General features: G+C 23.8%; 4 protein-coding genes across 4 annotated transcripts; 2 read left to right on the top strand and 2 right to left on the bottom strand.

Moving 5' to 3' along the window:
* The first annotated feature begins 1265 nt into the window (after window positions 1–1265).
* On the top strand, window positions 1266–4994 carry LOC113548740 (mini-chromosome maintenance complex-binding protein). Its single transcript, XM_026949780.1, has 12 exons — window positions 1266–1349; window positions 2021–2197; window positions 2268–2395; window positions 2468–2540; window positions 2601–2799; window positions 2878–2998; window positions 3098–3277; window positions 3526–3635; window positions 4210–4343; window positions 4411–4581; window positions 4651–4739; window positions 4810–4994. Exons 1-12 carry the CDS (start codon window positions 1266–1268, stop codon window positions 4904–4906), a joined length of 1563 nt encoding a protein of 520 aa, XP_026805581.1. The 3' UTR covers window positions 4907–4994.
* A 1157-nt stretch (window positions 4995–6151) lies between these two features.
* LOC113547897 (uncharacterized protein C2orf42) lies at window positions 6152–12303 on the bottom strand. The gene is made up of 10 exons (XM_026948473.1): window positions 11872–12303; window positions 11644–11805; window positions 10454–10594; window positions 8495–8674; window positions 8249–8414; window positions 7583–7722; window positions 7336–7384; window positions 7122–7264; window positions 6666–6984; window positions 6152–6570 (listed from the first exon to the last, which is right to left on the bottom strand). The coding sequence occupies exons 1-10, from the start codon at window positions 12073–12075 to the stop codon at window positions 6431–6433; spliced, it is 1644 nt and encodes a 547-aa protein (XP_026804274.1). The 5' UTR covers window positions 12076–12303; the 3' UTR covers window positions 6152–6430.
* A 121-nt stretch (window positions 12304–12424) lies between these two features.
* Window positions 12425–13307, top strand: LOC113549492 (DNA oxidative demethylase ALKBH2-like). The gene is made up of 2 exons (XM_026950819.1): window positions 12425–12903; window positions 12970–13307. Exons 1-2 carry the CDS (start codon window positions 12539–12541, stop codon window positions 13256–13258), a joined length of 654 nt encoding a protein of 217 aa, XP_026806620.1. The 5' UTR covers window positions 12425–12538; the 3' UTR covers window positions 13259–13307.
* Window positions 13308–14316: 1009 nt separating this feature from the next.
* LOC113548957 (rac GTPase-activating protein 1-like) lies at window positions 14317–18148 on the bottom strand. Its single transcript, XM_026950071.1, has 11 exons — window positions 17879–18148; window positions 16974–17176; window positions 16723–16849; window positions 16242–16387; window positions 15953–16094; window positions 15746–15887; window positions 15538–15658; window positions 15115–15476; window positions 14899–15025; window positions 14638–14786; window positions 14317–14572 (listed from the first exon to the last, which is right to left on the bottom strand). The coding sequence occupies exons 1-11, from the start codon at window positions 17964–17966 to the stop codon at window positions 14509–14511; spliced, it is 1671 nt and encodes a 556-aa protein (XP_026805872.1). The 5' UTR covers window positions 17967–18148; the 3' UTR covers window positions 14317–14508.
* Between the last annotated feature and the right edge of the window lie 315 nt (window positions 18149–18463).

Below are 18463 nucleotides of genomic sequence, written 5' to 3'. Positions count from 1 at the left end.
TTTTTTTCTTTTAAATCGACAAATTATACAAACATTTTTTATTTAATTTTCAATTTTTTAACTCAATATCTTATAGCTTGAATTTCTAGCTTGTCTGGTATAAATCGAACAATATGCAATTCCTATAACTTCCGAAGTCCGAACCCTAAATATAACTAACGAATTAGTTTGTAAATAATCATTGGTATTATTATTTTACATAGACTGTTGTATACCCGTAACGCAGTGATATGGAACATTTGATTTTTTTTTCTGTCAAAAAGTGTAACTATTCAACTATTCAAGTGTACAAGTGCAAAATTATAAAAATAGATAGGTCATAAATACGAAGACCCAAAATGATGGGATTTTTTTATATAATACCACTTACGCTATCTATCAACATGTCTTTCTAGTCTTAACTGATGATGACGTCAGGATATACATAATAATATATGGACTGTGCACCCCCAAATTCTATCAATGTTTCATCGGAATAAGATTGATAAAAAGGGACAAAACCATAAATTAAGATAATATCTTAATTCATCAATGGACAGAACTCACTTTCTTTGCAGTGGCGCAACTAAGGGGGGTGATTGGGTGCAAAAAGGTATTTAGCATCTCTTGTTTTTTATACCTAACTATTATTATTTTAGTGAAATATCATCAATTGATGAACTGAAACAGTTCTAGCACCCCACGTTTTAGAGGTCTAGTTGTGCTTATGTTGTGGACTATAGACTGGAGAACTACTAAAGAAGATCTCGTAATTCGTATTATCTGTATCACGGGTAGATCTTAGAAAATAAATTAGAAGTCATGGAATAATAGGTGAAAGCACTTCATGGTCTTATCACGGTATAGAAGATAATTATCTTCTATACCGTGGTCTTGTACGATACCGTATATATAATCTTACCATGGCGATCAACAAAGAAAAAGCGAGGGAAAACTTTAAATTGATAGCACATTTCCTTATTCTGATTTCTGATGATAAATTGTTATTAAAGAATATTTAATACTGAATGAAACGCCTATTGAGATCTGAGTTTAAAATTTTAATTCCGTACGGATTACTGTGTTCTAACTCTAGATACTAGATAGTAACCTGTGCTTAGTGTAATCTATATTTCTTCCATCCTACTGCTGTGCCGTGCGTCGTTTTTTCCTTATTATAATCTTCACAGTTGTTTATAACTTAATTAATCATTAATTTATTGTTTCTTGTTCTTTACATTTATTATAATTATTAAATCTCACCAACTTATTACACATTTAGTAGTATGGATACGTGGACTGCAGATATTTGGAACGACAATGAAGACAAATGCAAGAAAACTCTGAATGAACCTGGAAATTGGGAGAAGGTAATTGAAATTAATTAATTGTCTATCCTACGAATAAAAACAAAATGTATACTAATTTTTTTTTCATTTATATATGTTGTGAAAGTTTCTATGAATAAAACTTAGCTAAACCTAGACTGTTTGTTATAATTAATTATACTCATGACTTGTAATATGAAGTTATATTTGACTAAAACATAAATTTTTATAAAATATATTATTTTACTTCAATTATGTTTGATGCATTTGGGGCAAATAATAATTGATAATATAACAGCAATTATAACTTATTATTTAGTTCCTAAAATCAAAAAAAAAAATTTAACTAATAAGCAAAAGCTGTAAGCATCAAAAATTAGTTTTTAAAAATAGAGAGAATAATTAATTATTGTCTGATAATACCCCTCATTATATCTATCGACTTCTAATTTAAAAAAAATATAATTTTACAAACATGGCTAAATAAAAAATGTTTTAATGTACTTTTCCTAATTGATATTTTGCCTACTAAGTAGGTAATTGCCAATTGGTACTCATACAAAGTACCTAATATTTTTTAATTAAAAGTATCTAATTTAAAAATTGAATGTTTTGTGGGGTTTGTTTTTAGTTACTATACTACTCTTATTTCAGGTATACTCAAGATATTTATTTTATTGTGAACATTTTATGAAAACAATTATAATTTTTAGGTACCTTTATTATTTGATGATAAAATAACTCTTGGAAGTTTTGTACGGTTTAAAGGAATGATACAAGATATGTTAAATCCAGAATATTATAGTAGCAGTTTTACAATTATTAATTCTGAGAATGAAGAACTTGCTTCACGTCGAGCAAAATATCATAGCAGCACTAAAAATGTTCAAGTAATAATAATCATTTGCCAAAAAAAAAAGGAGGAGTTATATTTATTTATATATTTTATTATTTTTATAGCCCGGAGAAGAAATTGTATTTGGAAAAACATTGATGGAACGACAAATTATTGCCTGTATTCCAATTCCAGGATTGAATGAATGGGCCAAAGATGTAGCTAATATAAGCCAGAATGTGGAGGCTCAATTGTATGTAAATAATTAAATATTTATAAAATTATTAACATAAAATTATTATTGAAACAAAATATATTAATTTAGAGAAGATAATATGAATAAACGAATTCGTCTTGATCCAGCATGTCAAAAGTACTCAAAAGAAATATTTATTTTCGTAAGTATAATTTTGTCATTTTCTCATCATATTATACTTTTTATACATTTAAACATTTAGGTATATCCTGAAGATGTTGATACTAATGAACTTAAGGTCAATCAAATTGTAGAAGTTGTAGGATTTCTTGATCGACGTACAATTCAAGAGGACAATGAAAATGTACAAGAACAATCTTCAATAGCTAAAGAAACGCATTGTATACATGCCGTTCAATTGAAATTACTAAAAACTTTAATTTCAGATATTGAAGAAACAAGTGAGTTAATTTTTTTTTATGTTTAATTTATTAATTTGTATATGTAATTATTATAATGCTAATACATTTATAAATCAGATAATTCAATCTGGAATGAAGCTTCAAATATTCACGCAGAGTTAAAATTAGTATTAACTCAAGCATTATTAGGAGATTCTTTAGTGGCTGATTATTTACTATTTTACCTTGTATCTACCACGTATGTATAATTAATTTTAATTATAACATTTTTTTTCTATTTGATTTTCAGGCTAATAATTTTATTATTTTTCTGTATATATTTAATCATTTTATATAGCTATAATAGACAACACAATTTAGTTCCTGGAAAACTCTCATTAAATATTCGTGGGATACCTGAAAGTATTGGAAAAAACTACACAAAACTTTTATATTCACTGATATCTTATTTGGTTGTTAAAAGTGAGTATTTACCAATTCAAATACACACTTTGAACAACATGAATATGATTCCAAGGTAATATATTTTATTTTATTATCAACTTGTACAGAATGTTAAAAAAATTTTAAAATACTTTCAACTATGTTTATGCATATAATGTGCTTCAAAACTTACTAGGCACTTTATATTATTGATGTTAATGATAACCTCTATCGTAGTTCATAAAAATATCTGAGGTATTACAAATTATCTTTACCCTTTATTAATTAATTAAACATTAGTTACAGAATGCTATAAATAAATAAAATTTTATTTTATTTTAGAAAATGTTATAATTCCAATAGACTGTTGAATGGATTCTTACAGTTATCAGATAGGACACATTTGGTTTTAGATGAAACAGAATTACAGCCAGGAAACTTGGATAATAAAGGTAATTTACTTTGCTTAATATATATATATATATATATATATATTAGATTATTTTACTATAATTTTACATTTAAAATGTATCTTTCTATTCAATGATTAACTCAATTAAGAAACAGATTACAATTCATATTATCTATTTTAGTCTAATAGAATTTTAATTTTATTATGCTGACAAAAAAAGCCAATATAAATTTGAAATTTACAAAAGTATTATAGCAACTACTTTACTACTAAAAATATGACTTGAGTATTTAGTCACATGTATTTTAATTTAGTAGTTATTTTTTATAGTTTTCAACATCCCCTATTATCTTTGAATTTATTTTCTCTGCTATTTACATTACACACATTTTTTTAACTGCCCATTTATTTGCTTCTAGTGCAATAGTTTTATTAGTTTTATTGATTCTCTGAATAATCTATCTATTATTTCTTGTAATTTTAATTTTGTTATCTTATCCACTTTTAAATTATTTAATCAGGCCAGTTTCTTAATTAAAAAAAAAGTATTAGAATACAAAAATATTAATGTTGGTATTTTTCTTTTTTTTATTATGTATTATAATTTTTTTTAGGAATGCTGAATTTGGAAGCTCTAAAAAATATAATTTCTAACCAACAAATGAAATATGATTTCACTTATTATGGGATGGACTATGAAACCCAAATACCAGTATTAACATTATCAATTGGAAAATCTATTCTACCTGTAACATAATAACTAACCAGTTACCAATAGATTTAAAATGTATATTTAATAACATGTTTAATTTCAGTATGATATTGATATTGTATTGAAACCAGATCCATCTTGTTCTGACATTGAAGAGACAATGAAGTCAGTAAATGACTACTTAAAAAGTCAGTTACATCTTTTGGATAAATTAAGAAAATATATAGCAATAATATCAACATTTCCTTTTAACTATGATGAAGATATTTTAAAAGTATATTACTAAATATAAAGTTATTGTGAAATAATATAATTTATCAATTAAATTTTATTTTTTATTTAGGTTATTGAAAATGATTATGTAGAGATGCGAAAAGCTGATCCCAAAAATGTTTCTGGCGATGACTTGCATCGTTTTATGATGATTTCGAGGTACATTTTGAAACTTCCAACTTAAATTTAGATAGTTTTTGTTTATTTAATCAATTATTTTGTTTTATAGATTAATTGCTTTGTGTTCTGGAAAAAATGAATTTAATAAAGAAATTTGGGAAAGTGGAAAATCATTAGAAAATCAGCGTAATTTAAGAAATAAGTAAATTATATATTGGATGTACTAAATAACAGTAATTTTTATGATTAATATTACTCAGGTCACCAAAAACAACTAATAAACATTTTTAAATATTCAATAAAATTGTCTTATTATAGTATAAATAGCTGCATATTTATTATAATATGTTAATTGATAAAAAATGTACATATTTTCAATAACTCATCGTGTTACATTTAATAATAAAAATAATACTACATTATTTTTAATAAATACAATAATTCATACATTATTCAACTATAGAATAAAATGATTAAAAATGTATTTTCATTATTTTAAGGTTTTAAATGGGTATATATTATAACAGCTTAATCTCTACTCTCTTTTCAATTTATACCCAGAAACTTATTTTGATTCTCTAAATTTTAATACCAGCATCTTTCAGTTTGCCTTAAATATAATAAGCCTTGTTTTTTCTTTCAACCATATGTCCATGCTTAGAGTTTAAGATGCGAGTCTTGGATATGTAATATGATTAAAAAATTGTATTTTTCTTTTTTATTTTTATAAATAAATAATGATTTTGTGCGATAGCTTTTATTTTCTTTGGATAAACAAGTAAATTTAATTGTATTAATTGCCATACTAAAAACCCAAGTCTGAATGACTGAGCAAACATTAAAAAAACATTAGAATTATATGTATATATTAGAATATTAAGTATACTATGTAAATGTATCTGATAAAATGTAAGTCAATCAAATTGATTATTGGTAAAATAAAATATGTTTGGCATAATATTGTTATGTAGTATATACGAAGAAAAATTTATAATATGCCAGAATAATATTATATTCGTTCCAAGATAAACTGCAGTTTTTAGATATTGATTATAAAATGAAACAATGGCTTGTCGGGTATAAAGTCTTATAAAATAAAGATCAATAAATAAATATTAAAATAAATCTCAGTTCAAGAAAAACACAATAATCATATGCCTAAAAAGTCTATACAAAATGCTGTGATAATATTTTATTATTATTTATTAAATATTATATAAAAAAAAAATTATTCATAATACTAACGGATTATGATTTACATCTGATACTAAAAAAATAACATAATGACCTGAACACAATAAAAAATTTTAAACTTTAATATGGACAAAAATATAATTTATGCTGCCCATACATTAAATATAAATATAATTACAAACATTTATAAATTATATATAAATATATATACAATAAACATTGCTATAAAGTTAAAAAAATAAAACAAAAAATGGATACATAATACTAACACTTTGATAACGATGGGGAATATAAAATATTTTTCAGTTTTATAAAAGTGTAGAACTGATGCATCAGTATTAAAATAATATTTTATAACATCTGCAATTACATGCTTATATTTTAAATATTAAGGTTATTTACTTATACATACCGGTAAAGTATAAAAATTATAAATTTGATTTAAATTCTAAACATCATTTGCTTAATGATTTGATATATTATGAATACAACACTTAAGTTTATGATTTATTTGAAATTCAAAATAATATATAGTATTAAGAGGCGTTTTCTTTTGAAGGCATATGTCCATATTTGAATGTCAGTCTTAATTCACCAATCTCAGTTATAGGAAGAACATCAGGAATCCACTCGATAATAAATGGTATTGGTTCTTTTTGATGTTCATTGACAATACCTAAAAAACAAAAAGCTCTTTAAACATTATTTCTATAAATAATAACTGCCGTGCATTTACAAAAATTCATACAACTGTAATTCTTATATACTAACCAACTTTCAAAAATGTCTTCAAATCATTTGGTTGTATTGGTTGATGAGATTTATCAGTTGTTATGTTGTCATACTTTTCACGTTCAAATGCATCATATGTACCATCAATGTTTTTGATGAAACTGCGACTAATCTTAAGAGGTACTAAAGGTGTTTCAAAAATTTTCTTCACTAACATAATATTAGTAATATGCCAAGTATACTTTGTGAATGTGCCTAAAGGTAATGAGTCACGCTTCATAAAGACTAAAGTATAATTAGGTAAACGTTTTTTTTCAGAAGCCACACACATACGTTCTCGCAAACATTCAAAAAACATCTGTAAAAAAAAAATTCTTTACATATTTTTTGTTTGGTATAACAAGAAAGCTTTAGAAATATATTTTATCATTTAAATTAATATACAATTTTGTTCTTGATTTTTTTCTAGAATATATCAAAAAATGTATTACTAACCTTATGAATATGAAACACCATTGTTGGTGGATTACCATCAAATTGATAATGCATTTCTTGATTAATGCGTTCTGTAACGGAAGAAATCCATTTTTCAAAACTTAATACAGGATTAGGATTTATGAATTGTGGTTCTTCATGACCTAAGTACAATTTATTTATAAATTCAATTACAAAATATTTATAAACTAGAATAAAATAATCAATATCATACAGCTTTTCTTCTTTACTCTTGAGTTGTTTTGAGATTTTTTAGATCGTTTCTAAAAAATAAATTATATATTTTTAATATTAGTTTAATACAGTTTATAAAACATCAGAATAAAATATATTTTAAGTTTTCATGTTCAAATCAAATAATTAATGTGATATAAGATATACCATTATTTATTTATTATTTTACTAATCATGAATCAGGGTAGAATATTTGATATGTTTAATATTAAAATTAAAATTAATACTTTTGATAATATATTTGGAACTATTCTTTGATATTTAGGAGTAACGCTTTCTAAGACACAAGTTTCACTAGTGATAATCATCTGATCATCAAAAAATGTGACTGGCCCATTACTTTCTTCTGCCATTGCAACCTGAACATCTAAAACAAACATATCTTTTTTTTGAAAAACATTTAAATATTTATAAGACGTTATGATAGAAAAAAAAAATACTACAAGTGATTACATTTTATAAAGAATGTAACACACAAATCATGAAAAGAGCAAATGTATACTTTCAAAAATTGATCAGTTGTTATTTTTACTAATATCAAGTAGGAAATATACTCAGAGAGTCATATATATAGATATATAAATGATTTACACACTGGTGATTTTGCAAATATCCCCTATCCCATTACACACTATTGTCAATTTTTGGCAATAAATCATTTTTTCTCATTTTTATTTGTTCTAATAAATGTTATATAATCAAATAAAGAATATGGACTCAAGACAGAAAATTAAACATCCTTAATACTATAAATTATGTATTTAATCATGATATTATATTTCTGTTCTTTTTACAAACTAGAGGTACTTGTATTAAGTAGTTAATTAAACTAAATTTATATTTGTAGTTTCTTTAAGACTAGTTATTTATTATCTTTAAGATAATACACTTACTTGGCAAATTGTCAAGTTGAACAATAGTTGCAGACAATGTAGAAACAGATACAAAAGGATTAAGATTTTTTTCAAACTCTTGCACCATATACCGTGAAGTTGCTATAGCACTTAAACATGCAATGTAATGACAACAAAAGTATGTATTTAAATCTGGAATTTGATCCTAACAAAAATAATGTTTTTTATAATTAATATAATAATGTATAGATTATAAATATAAATTATAATTTATCAAGATATTACCATTTGATCAACTGTAACCAATGTAGTAGTACAACAAAAGCATCTATTATATTTTCCAATGATACAATGCAAATAGCCCAAAGGATTTTGAGTAGAAATTTTGCATCGTACTACAAATATATTTTCTGATACACGTTGTAAATATGGTTTTTTTTTATCAATAAAATTTGTCCATACTTCCTGGATTAAAAAATGAATACATTACAAACTACCACTTTATAGTTTAATAAGTCTTAGGCGATCAAAACGTTTTTGAGTTAAAAAAATTATAGTAGTTGAAGAAAATACGTCTAATTTCTTAAATATAGGTTTTCATTTGTTTACTGTCAAAAAATTTCTATCTAATACGGTTGTTGATATTAGTCTACAGAAAATTTGAATTAATTTATAGATATTATAAAAAATATTTAAATTACATAATAAAAGTGCATCAATTATAGTTTTGGGAACTAAATTAAATGTTTATTTAGGGCTTAAAACTTTTTCACTGAAAATTATTAAAATATAAATATATGTATGCAATTAAAATAAGCATATAAAATTATTTTATTTAATTCATAATAATTATGAAAAAATTGTATAATTAAAAATTAAAAAAAATGAAATAAATAAATATATTTATTATTGATTATTAGATTTTGGAAATGACTAAGTTAAAATTATTAGAAATATGTAGCTAAAACTATAGGAAAAAACAATAAAACAGTATGTGAATAAAACTATAATTTAATAATAATAATTAAAAAAATACTTTAATTTGTCAAATATGTCTCTTTTTGTAACATATAACTCAATTTGCAAAAGCATACACAAAGTCAAATTTTGAACTTCATTTTACAAAACAAATCTATACCTTAATACCTTAACTAGAATATACAACTATCACAAAAAAATAAACATGCAAGTTTGAAAAGTGTAAGGAACAAACTTTAATTTAAATAAATACATTTATGTAGTTTTAACTTTGGAATATTTTCAATCTATGTATATGTTTCATTTTGAATAAGTTGATGCTAATATTTTTTTAAATATTTTACAAATAAATAAACATATTCTGTATTATTGTAGAATTTTCACTTTTATTTTAATATTTATTTAGCAACTTAACATTTATTTCCACAAATTTTGGATTTTTATTTGATACTATTGATACTTTAAAAATTAGAAACTTCTAAAATTTCATTAAACTAGAGTCTAGAAATAATTGATAATGCCATAAAACAATTGGAGCGCGTTCCTGAAGAACTTGGAGTTTTAACTAATTCAAAATTATAAAACATATTGGAAAAAAAAACCAGGATTTAATGCTGTAATGTTGATAAGGGATATACTATTAAACAAAACTCCCAAAAAACAATTCAGAAATAAAATACAATCCAAAAGAATTATTATGTATGAAATATGCAAATATCACTTCAGTTGATGTGGAGAGGTCATTCAGCCATTATAAAGCAATGCTAAAATCCAATTGTCGTTATTTTAAATTTGAGAATTTCAAATTATATGTTGTTTCTAACTATTTCCCTCATAAAGATTATTTGAATTCAAAATAATTTTTTTTGTATTATTAATAATAAATTCCATCTTATTTTCAATTTAAATATTTCAATATCATAAAAATATATTTATTGAGTAATAAACAAATATATATTTAAATATTTTAAATTTTATACTAAATTAAAATCCGTTCCATGCTTAAAAGTTTATTTTTCATAAAATTAGTTCCACTGTAGATATTTATGTATTGTGGTCTATTAAAGGTGTATAAACTTCTATATAATTCATTTTGAAGAGAATCTCATTTTTCGTATAATTATAATCCGTGTAACTACCCCTCTGATATCATAAAAACATTTGTGACCAATATTTATACCCATCTTTCCATACACATAAATATCCACCAGTCACCACTACAAAATGTGGATATCAAGAGTTGACTATATAAATAAAGCAACATACTTGTTTTACATTTTGAGGAACTCTAAAAGATTCTAAAACCTGTTGATCGATTTTCAATGATACACCAATTGTATTACAGTCAAAACAACTATCTATATGTTTGCAGGGTTCACTTTGAATATTCGTGTTTAAGACGCTTTCCTATAACAAATAATATCTAAAAGTTAAATTATTTTATAATTCATAATTTTTGACTTTTATGTAAGTTATTTGTAATATATTTAAATAACGACTAAATATAAAGTATAAGAGAATAAAAATAGATATTGTTAATTAACTAATAAATAGTGCAGTCTTGAAAGTTATAGACAAAATTACAATAATTTAAAGGCTATTAACTTAAAATATTTAAGTACTTATAGTACTACTATATTTTTTATAAAATATGAAGACATGAAAAATTATTTTCTGTACTTTAGAATTAAGACCTAAGCAACAAACACCATTAGTAAAGTTATACTTAATTATATAATTATATAAAAAATGTTTTCTAAGTAAGGTTAGGATTTTTGTGACTTTTATGTAATATGTTATTTGTCTGTTTGGTGTGACAAAAGTTATATTGAATTTCATATTGCATAAAATCATACTTTTAAATGTATTTTTAAACGTTTTAGAATTTAAAAAATACTTTTTTTTTTTATTATTAAATAATATGTATAGGTGCTTTTTCACGCTACACAAGTGGTGTCATACATTATTTTACAGACATTCACTTGTTTGCAATACCCCATAGGTAACTACTGTTGATATCACACCTTACACGAATATGAAATTTGTTTTATTAATTATCTTCTAAAAATGTATAGTATTTTGAATAAATAATGAATTATGTTTTATAAAATAAATAAATATTTAATTTAAAATTTATCATGTTTTTGCCATATTTGTAAGCATTATTTAATTTTTAACTCATAAACATCCAAACTCTATATATAAGAAATGATAAAATTTAACTAATATTTAAATACATCTTATAAATGTTTTTTACAAATCCTTAAATTGAGAATGTTTAAATAATGTCTAGCAAATATTTACATAGAAGTTGACGTTTAAAAATATGTGTTAAGACGTATATTAAAAAGTATTAAACAAAAAAAAAATTAAATTTAGATTTGTCAATAATTTGTCTAATATCAAACAAAATATATATGAATTAACAACTATTATAATACAATAATTAAACTTGCATGACATTTCAGGATATTATTATCAAATAAACGACCACCACAAGAACGGACTAAACACAGTCCAGTATCCAGTTTGTTAATTTCTTTGTTTTTAGTATCAGGAAAATGGATGAATCCTCTTTCTTCGAAATCAATGTTTTCAGAAGATATGTAAGAAAAAATCTGAAACATTTAAACATTTAAATACTAAAATGTTGTAAATTTAACAAGTTTAAGTGGTGAATATACCCGAGATGAACAAGGTGTAAGTAAACGACACACTTCAGATGGCGAAACTCTTTTATTATTTGGTTTTAACAACAGATAACACGTTTTGCAAACTACAGTTCTTGTTCCATTGTATGTTCCACATGATGGACATTTTTTTACACCTCTTTTGGTCGATCTGCCCAAATCAGAGAGCAGAGCTTTAATTTTATTTGAATGTGCCATTGAATACTATTCATGAAAATACAAAATTCACAGTATTTGCCATTTGGTGTACGGTGATGTTTAATGTCATCACAATATTATCGTCACAAATTAAATTATTTTCACAAGTGCTAACTAATTTATGTGTGAATGTACCTACTACCTTAAATGTAAATACAATAAATAATAATAATACATCATATTATTATTTGTAACATTTATTATTTATTTTATTTGAAAAAAAATAACTTTACTACTTGTACTATCAGTTTATAGAACTTTATCACAAAAAAAAAACACATGATATTTTGCCGGGTTTTTTGACATTGCTTTCACTGATAAAAAGGTTTTTGAAATTAAAATTCGTAATTAATATTTTTATAGTTGCAAGTCAAAAATCAAAATATTTTTCTAGTATTTTATTTCAACATAGTCTCTCCGAATGTAATCTGACAAATTAATCAGCATTCAGTAATTATTGATCATGGCAGTTTCTCTTTACGAAAAACTTATGAAAAACACTCATGTGTCACGCTGGCGAAAAATCGTCGCTGAAAATTTAGATTTGGATTATTGCCAGAGATTTCTGACAGCGGCCGAGAGTGCTGCTCTACTGAATTACATGGAACACAATGTGAGTTATTTCGACGGTCGTCTGTCACAAGTGAAAGTATTTGGACAGTATTATCCCATACCCAGACAGCAGGTTGCATTTGGCGACACGGGCATATCTTATAAATTTTCTGGTACTGTTGTACCAGCACAACCATGGCCACAACCGTTATACGATCTTAAGAAAAAAATATTCACTGCCCGTGGAGTTGATTACAATTTTGTTCTAGTCAACAGGTAAAAAACATAAGTAGATGTTATGGGACATAAAATTAATTCTTATTCTATGATAAACATTTTAAGATATAAAAATGGAGAGGATCATATGGGTGAACACAGAGATGATGAAGTAGAATTGGACAAAACAGTACCCATTGCGTCTATATCTTTGGGGCAGACAAGGAAATTTGTGTTTAAACATACAGATGTAAGGAAAAAAATAAGACAAGTAGAACTTATAAAATTAGATTTACATAATGGCAGTCTTTTAATGATGAATCAGCCTACAAATGAATATTGGTATCACTCGATTCCTAAAGAAAAAAAAGCAAAAAACATTAGACTGAATTTTACATTCCGTAAAATCAAATAGATAAATAAAAAACTAATTTTTTTACTTTATAGGTACTGTACAATTTTAATTTATACTTGCATAATACAAATATATTACATATAACACAAATATTTTTAAGATATTCATCTCAAATTTTATTTTATTTTAACTACTTATATAAAATAAAATAATTTTATTTACATTATGTACCATGTTGCTTTTATTATGACCTAGCTATATAATTCATTTTTAGATAATTAAAACAAGTTGATTCTTAAAAGCGTTTTATAATTTATCTAAAGCATTATCATTAAATTAAATCTAAAATATATAAAATCAACTAACAATTTTGTAATTTATTAAAAAGTGTATAAATTAGAAATGTAAAAATTGTACACTTATTTTTAGTAAAATATAAATTTACAAATATATTTATTGATACCACGAAAAAAATAATTATTAAATTTTACATTATGTTTGAATGGATATTGCTCAAATATACTATATAGAGGTCAATTCAATATACAATATGCTCACTCACCTTTTTTTTTAATAATAGATTTATTCTAAATCTGTTTTTTGTTATTTTGAAATGTACTTGAAGCCAATGTTTTAATTTTTAATACTTAATTCATAAAATATTCATATATTAGGAAGTAGTAAAAATCAGTTTTATGATACTGTTTCGGAAAAAATCTAAGTTATATAAGCCAAAACTTTTACAAATTTACCTGTTAAATGTAGTTTAGTTTATAGTTGCTACTTGAAATTAATAGTCACTCAACACAGTTAGTTAATGAAAGTAATATTAAAATTTTAAGATTTTCCTGCTTTCCAATTAACTGTAATACGCCTTTTGAAAAATATTAATTAAAGTATATTTCAAATTAACAAAAATGTTTCAAATTTTTGTAAAGATAAAATTTAATAAAAATAAAAACACCAATATAAAACCAATTTAATCTTTATTTTTTTGACAATTCAACAAATAGCATTAACTCTGGTATCATATAAATGTTAAAAACAAAATGAATCACAATATATATACTTGCATAGAAACTAAATAGTATTTTTATAAATACTTCAGTTAGGGATTATAAAATTTAAAAAAAAATCATCACTTAGGTAAAGTAATACAAAAAACAATTTGTAATAATAACATCATTTAAAAATTAACTGTTTAGTGTTTAAGTCAAGTTCTTAAAATACATTTTTTTTTTTAATGAATATAAATCTCACACACTTAAACATTAATATGATAAAAAAATTTTCTTAATTCAATCCTTGATTTAAAATTCAACTTGCTTAGCAATTTTATTCTTTTTTGGAGAGTCTAATATTCGTCTTTTTATTCTGCCCAAAAATAAAATGAAATAATAAAATAATAAAATCGTTAAAAACTTTTTTCATTTTCTTACCCAGAAGAAAAAAAACGATTAGACGATCCTGGTGTTTGTGGTTGACTTTGAGTTGGAGTACTATGTAATAGTTCTTCAGAAGAAATACTATTAGTTTTCAAAAAACTAAGCCAAAAATCATTAGGCAACTTTAGTAATTCTATTATAACCTAAATGAAATAATATCCAACATATATAGTATTTAATTTTCTAACAATTATTTGCTTCAGTTTTAGCAATAACTTAAATTTAAAAACAATAATGATGAACTTGGTTACTTACTTTAAAAATGAGTTCAGATTTAACATGTAAATCATCTAAGGAAGTACTTGTAACACCAACAATTGTAGGGCCAAAAACTATTGCTAGACAATTATAATCCATACTACATTTTGAAGAACTAGCAACCCTAAAAAAAAAAAAAAAAAAAATTAAACAATAAAATAAAATTATTTTTTGGAAAATAAGCATTTATAATAATTAATAATAAGAATATACTTTTTCAAATGAACAATGAGGAATGCAAGTATGTTACGATTGGAATGTGGCAATTCTGATACACTTTGACAAAGTGACTTTGAAACATTATTTTTATTTTTTAACGCATCAATCATCTTTGATAAATCACTTTGAGATATAAGATTATATTTTTGCATACCAATATTTCCAATTAAATCTTTCAGATAACAACACAATACATGTATGTCTATATTGTTTAAATTTGGTAAACCTTTACGAAATTTGTCTCTTAAACTTTTCACTTCTTTATTAGAACCAGACACCCGATAAAGTCCAACTGTATCCAATCCTCTTCTTTCGATTTCGCTAATGCAGTGAATAATCGAGGGTGGAACACCACACTGCCGGTAATAATAATTTATTAAAATTAAGTTAACAATACAAGAATAATACATTACTGACATTTAAAGCATTCATTTTTAGTTGATCAGTTGTACAAATAACAGGTATAAAATCTTTACATTCCAGATGAGTTATAATTTTACAATCCAGACATTTAACCATGTAATTGTTAAATTTGATTCTGAAAATTTTTTTTTCTTATTGTATTTAATAATGAAAATAAAAATAAATGATTAATTATGAAAGCGGTAGATATTTTTTAACAAACTTTTTATTACAGTGACCACAAATTTCTGGAATTACAATAATTTTTTGAATAAAATTATGTTCTTTTTCAGTTATATTATTTTCTTTTTCAGATATGTTAGTTTCTTTTTCAGACTCGCTGGTAGACGCTGGCTCAATAGAATCTATTTATAAATAAAAAATAATTTATCTTTATTATACACAATTTAAAAATAAATTAAAGTATTACCACTTGACGATGATATTAATGCAATTTGTGAAGTCGGTGATGGATAAGTTTTTATAACTGATTTAGCATTAACAGAACCCAAATCCATAGTTAAAGTAGTTATAGCAACAATTTGTTTGTTATTAGTATTCACATTCATAATCTAAAATAATTAAAATTATATTGGTAACTAAATAAAATTTTTTCAAAATTCACATAAAATTAAATTGCAGCTAGGTATAAAAATATTATTAAGAAGTAGGCATGTTAAAAAATTTACCTATATAAATAATCATATATTTTTAATTACCTCACATTTTTTTGTGTTCAAGTTATTTAAAATGTTGCCAGTAGAACACTTTTTTATGGGCGCAGAATTATGTTTGGAATTTTTCATAACATTTTCATACGAACTATCTTCAGAATGACTGTAACTAAGATCTGATAATAAAGCATCTAAAAAATATAAACTTGCTGTGATTAATTAAATAAAAATGAAATCACATTCTATTATATATTTATTTGTATTTTAGCTATAGCTATACACGAGGCTATACCTACCTATATTTTATGTTAACAATTAATTTAATTAAATAATTTTAATAACTAGAGACATCAATTATTATAGATAAATACTTATTTTAAATTTATTATAAAAATTTAAAAATATTAATGAAGTATTTTTACTTTCAAATATTACTATAAATACTATAAAGGTAATTACTTAGTTTATAGTTTTATTTCAATTAAAATATTAAAATTAATAAACTACTAAATAAATACTAATTTACCTGTGTTATTAAAAGTCTTTTTTTCATTTAATTGTGTACAATCAGATTGATTTAATAGTGAATGGTGTGATTTTTCTATAATATCTTGTTTCTTAAAAACACTGTGTAATTGTTTTAATTGAGATTTCTAAAATAAAAAAAAATATATATATCACTATATGTTCCTGTACTAACTGGATGGAAAAACATAGGGAACTATTTAACTAACAATAAAAAATTAAAACATTATAAAAAGCTAATATAATATTTACCATGGTTTCTTTTTCAAATACAAGTTTATCTTTTTCTACTTGAGCTTCATCTAATAAACGCGCGGAAGCTTTAAGTTTATAAGTCAATTTAGAACATTCATCCTGGACAGCTTCTAGGTTTCTTTTGATAATATCTTTATCAACTTCACTTTGATTGATTCTATATGTTAATTGATCAATGACTTTTAATTTTAACATGTAATCTGTAAAAATAATTCATCTATAATTTTAAAGTAAACTGTTACACTGCAGTTTAACTTGTAACTAGACTTAACTCGACATTCACTTTGTAAAATTGCTTCTTGAACTTAAATCACAAAAATGAATATAAATATTATCTAATTAAATTTTTTATGATCAAAGTAAAATATTTTTTTTTTAAATAATATATAGTACCTATATAGGTTGGTATTTATAATTGTATTAATTAATGATTTAATAAAGGTTAATTGTAATTGACAAAAGTTAATATTTGAAAATAAATCTACAAAGTTTGAAGTAGACCCTTAAATATTTAGACAAAATCTGAATAACACTTTTAAGTAAAATTACTCTCTAGTTTTTCATTAAGATTCAATAAAAATCTGTTCATAAGGTACTTAAAGTATACAATTCAATTTGTTTGCAATATGTTAAATATAACATAACTATTATGTTATAAGCCAAAAAATAAAAATATAAGCCATATCGATTTTTTTTACCTAAAATTATATAAAATAGGCGTAATATAAATATAAAAATGACACTGGTTAACAGGTTAAATAGTAAGAATACTGAATAATAAGATAGTAATGGCTTTATTTTCGTTGTCACAGAGAATCGAAAATATGCTTAATTACTTCAAATTCGTAATTTCTAATTAATTATGAGAATTAAATCCCTAATTGATGTAGTACATAACTCACCTCTCTCGGTCGCTGTATCCAAATACCTGAGGGTACTGTTGACAAACAAATCGTATTGCAAAGCTAGGGATTTGCAATGCTCCTCCATATTGTACGGTAACGGCACTGTGATTAAAAGATCTATCAAAATGGAACACAGAAGAGTTGGAATTTCTTATTAAAGTTCACCACAGTTACCAATTGCTATTTTCTACCAATAAAATATAAAATATTCATTAATCACTGAGTATTTGATAAATAATATAATACAATAAATATTTAATATTTAGCCTACTAAATCATAACTATTACTGATTAGTTATTGGTCAATTAGTATGTAATGATTTATTATGGTATTAAACTATTAACGGCGAACGAGCAGCGACTGCCACGCTGACTAGCGGTCGTTTTAAAATACCCATTTAAGAATATTAGGAATACGACTTAAGGTCCAACAAATGACAATATGCGATTTGTAATTACGAGGAAAAAACGCTATAATATTTGGTCATATTGTTTATTATATATTATTTTTTTATACTAATACAATTATAAAACTCCAATTCAATAATATCAGTTATAATTGTTATAAAGTTTAATTTTAAG

The sequence above is a fragment of the Rhopalosiphum maidis genome, chromosome 1 (genome assembly GCF_003676215.2).
Source record: "Rhopalosiphum maidis isolate BTI-1 chromosome 1, ASM367621v3, whole genome shotgun sequence".
NCBI classification, from domain to species: domain Eukaryota; kingdom Metazoa; phylum Arthropoda; class Insecta; order Hemiptera; family Aphididae; genus Rhopalosiphum; species Rhopalosiphum maidis.
The sequence above is the reverse complement of the archived record's forward strand: the minus strand, read 5'-3'. Positions and strand labels throughout refer to the sequence as shown.

What these genes read in the sequence shown, in the direction of transcription:
- LOC113548740 (XM_026949780.1), top strand. Translation starts at nt 1,266, where the DNA reads ATGGATACGTGGACTGCAGATATTTGGAACGACAATGAAGACAAATGC. An exon ending in CAGAATGTGGAGGCTCAATT is followed by an intron (nt 2,396 to 2,467) that starts GTATGTAAATAA and finishes ATATTAATTTAG; the next exon opens with AGAAGATAATATGAATAAAC. An exon ending in ATGATGAAGATATTTTAAAA is followed by an intron (nt 4,582 to 4,650) that starts GTATATTACTAA and finishes TTTTTTATTTAG; the next exon opens with GTTATTGAAAATGATTATGT.
- LOC113547897 (XM_026948473.1), bottom strand. Translation starts at nt 12,075, where the DNA reads ATGGCACATTCAAATAAAATTAAAGCTCTGCTCTCTGATTTGGGCAGA. An exon ending in TTCCTCAAAATGTAAAACAA is followed by an intron (nt 8,675 to 10,453) that starts GTATGTTGCTTT and finishes TTTTTAATCCAG; the next exon opens with GAAGTATGGACAAATTTTAT. An exon ending in TGGTTACAGTTGATCAAATG is followed by an intron (nt 8,415 to 8,494) that starts GTAATATCTTGA and finishes TATTTTTGTTAG; the next exon opens with GATCAAATTCCAGATTTAAA.
- LOC113549492 (XM_026950819.1), top strand. Translation starts at nt 12,539, where the DNA reads ATGGCAGTTTCTCTTTACGAAAAACTTATGAAAAACACTCATGTGTCA. An exon ending in AATTTTGTTCTAGTCAACAG is followed by an intron (nt 12,904 to 12,969) that starts GTAAAAAACATA and finishes AAACATTTTAAG; the next exon opens with ATATAAAAATGGAGAGGATC.
- LOC113548957 (XM_026950071.1), bottom strand. Translation starts at nt 17,966, where the DNA reads ATGGAGGAGCATTGCAAATCCCTAGCTTTGCAATACGATTTGTTTGTC. An exon ending in GGATACAGCGACCGAGAGAG is followed by an intron (nt 17,177 to 17,878) that starts GTGAGTTATGTA and finishes TTATTTTTACAG; the next exon opens with ATTACATGTTAAAATTAAAA. An exon ending in TGAACACAAAAAAATGTGAG is followed by an intron (nt 16,095 to 16,241) that starts GTAATTAAAAAT and finishes TAATTATTTTAG; the next exon opens with ATTATGAATGTGAATACTAA.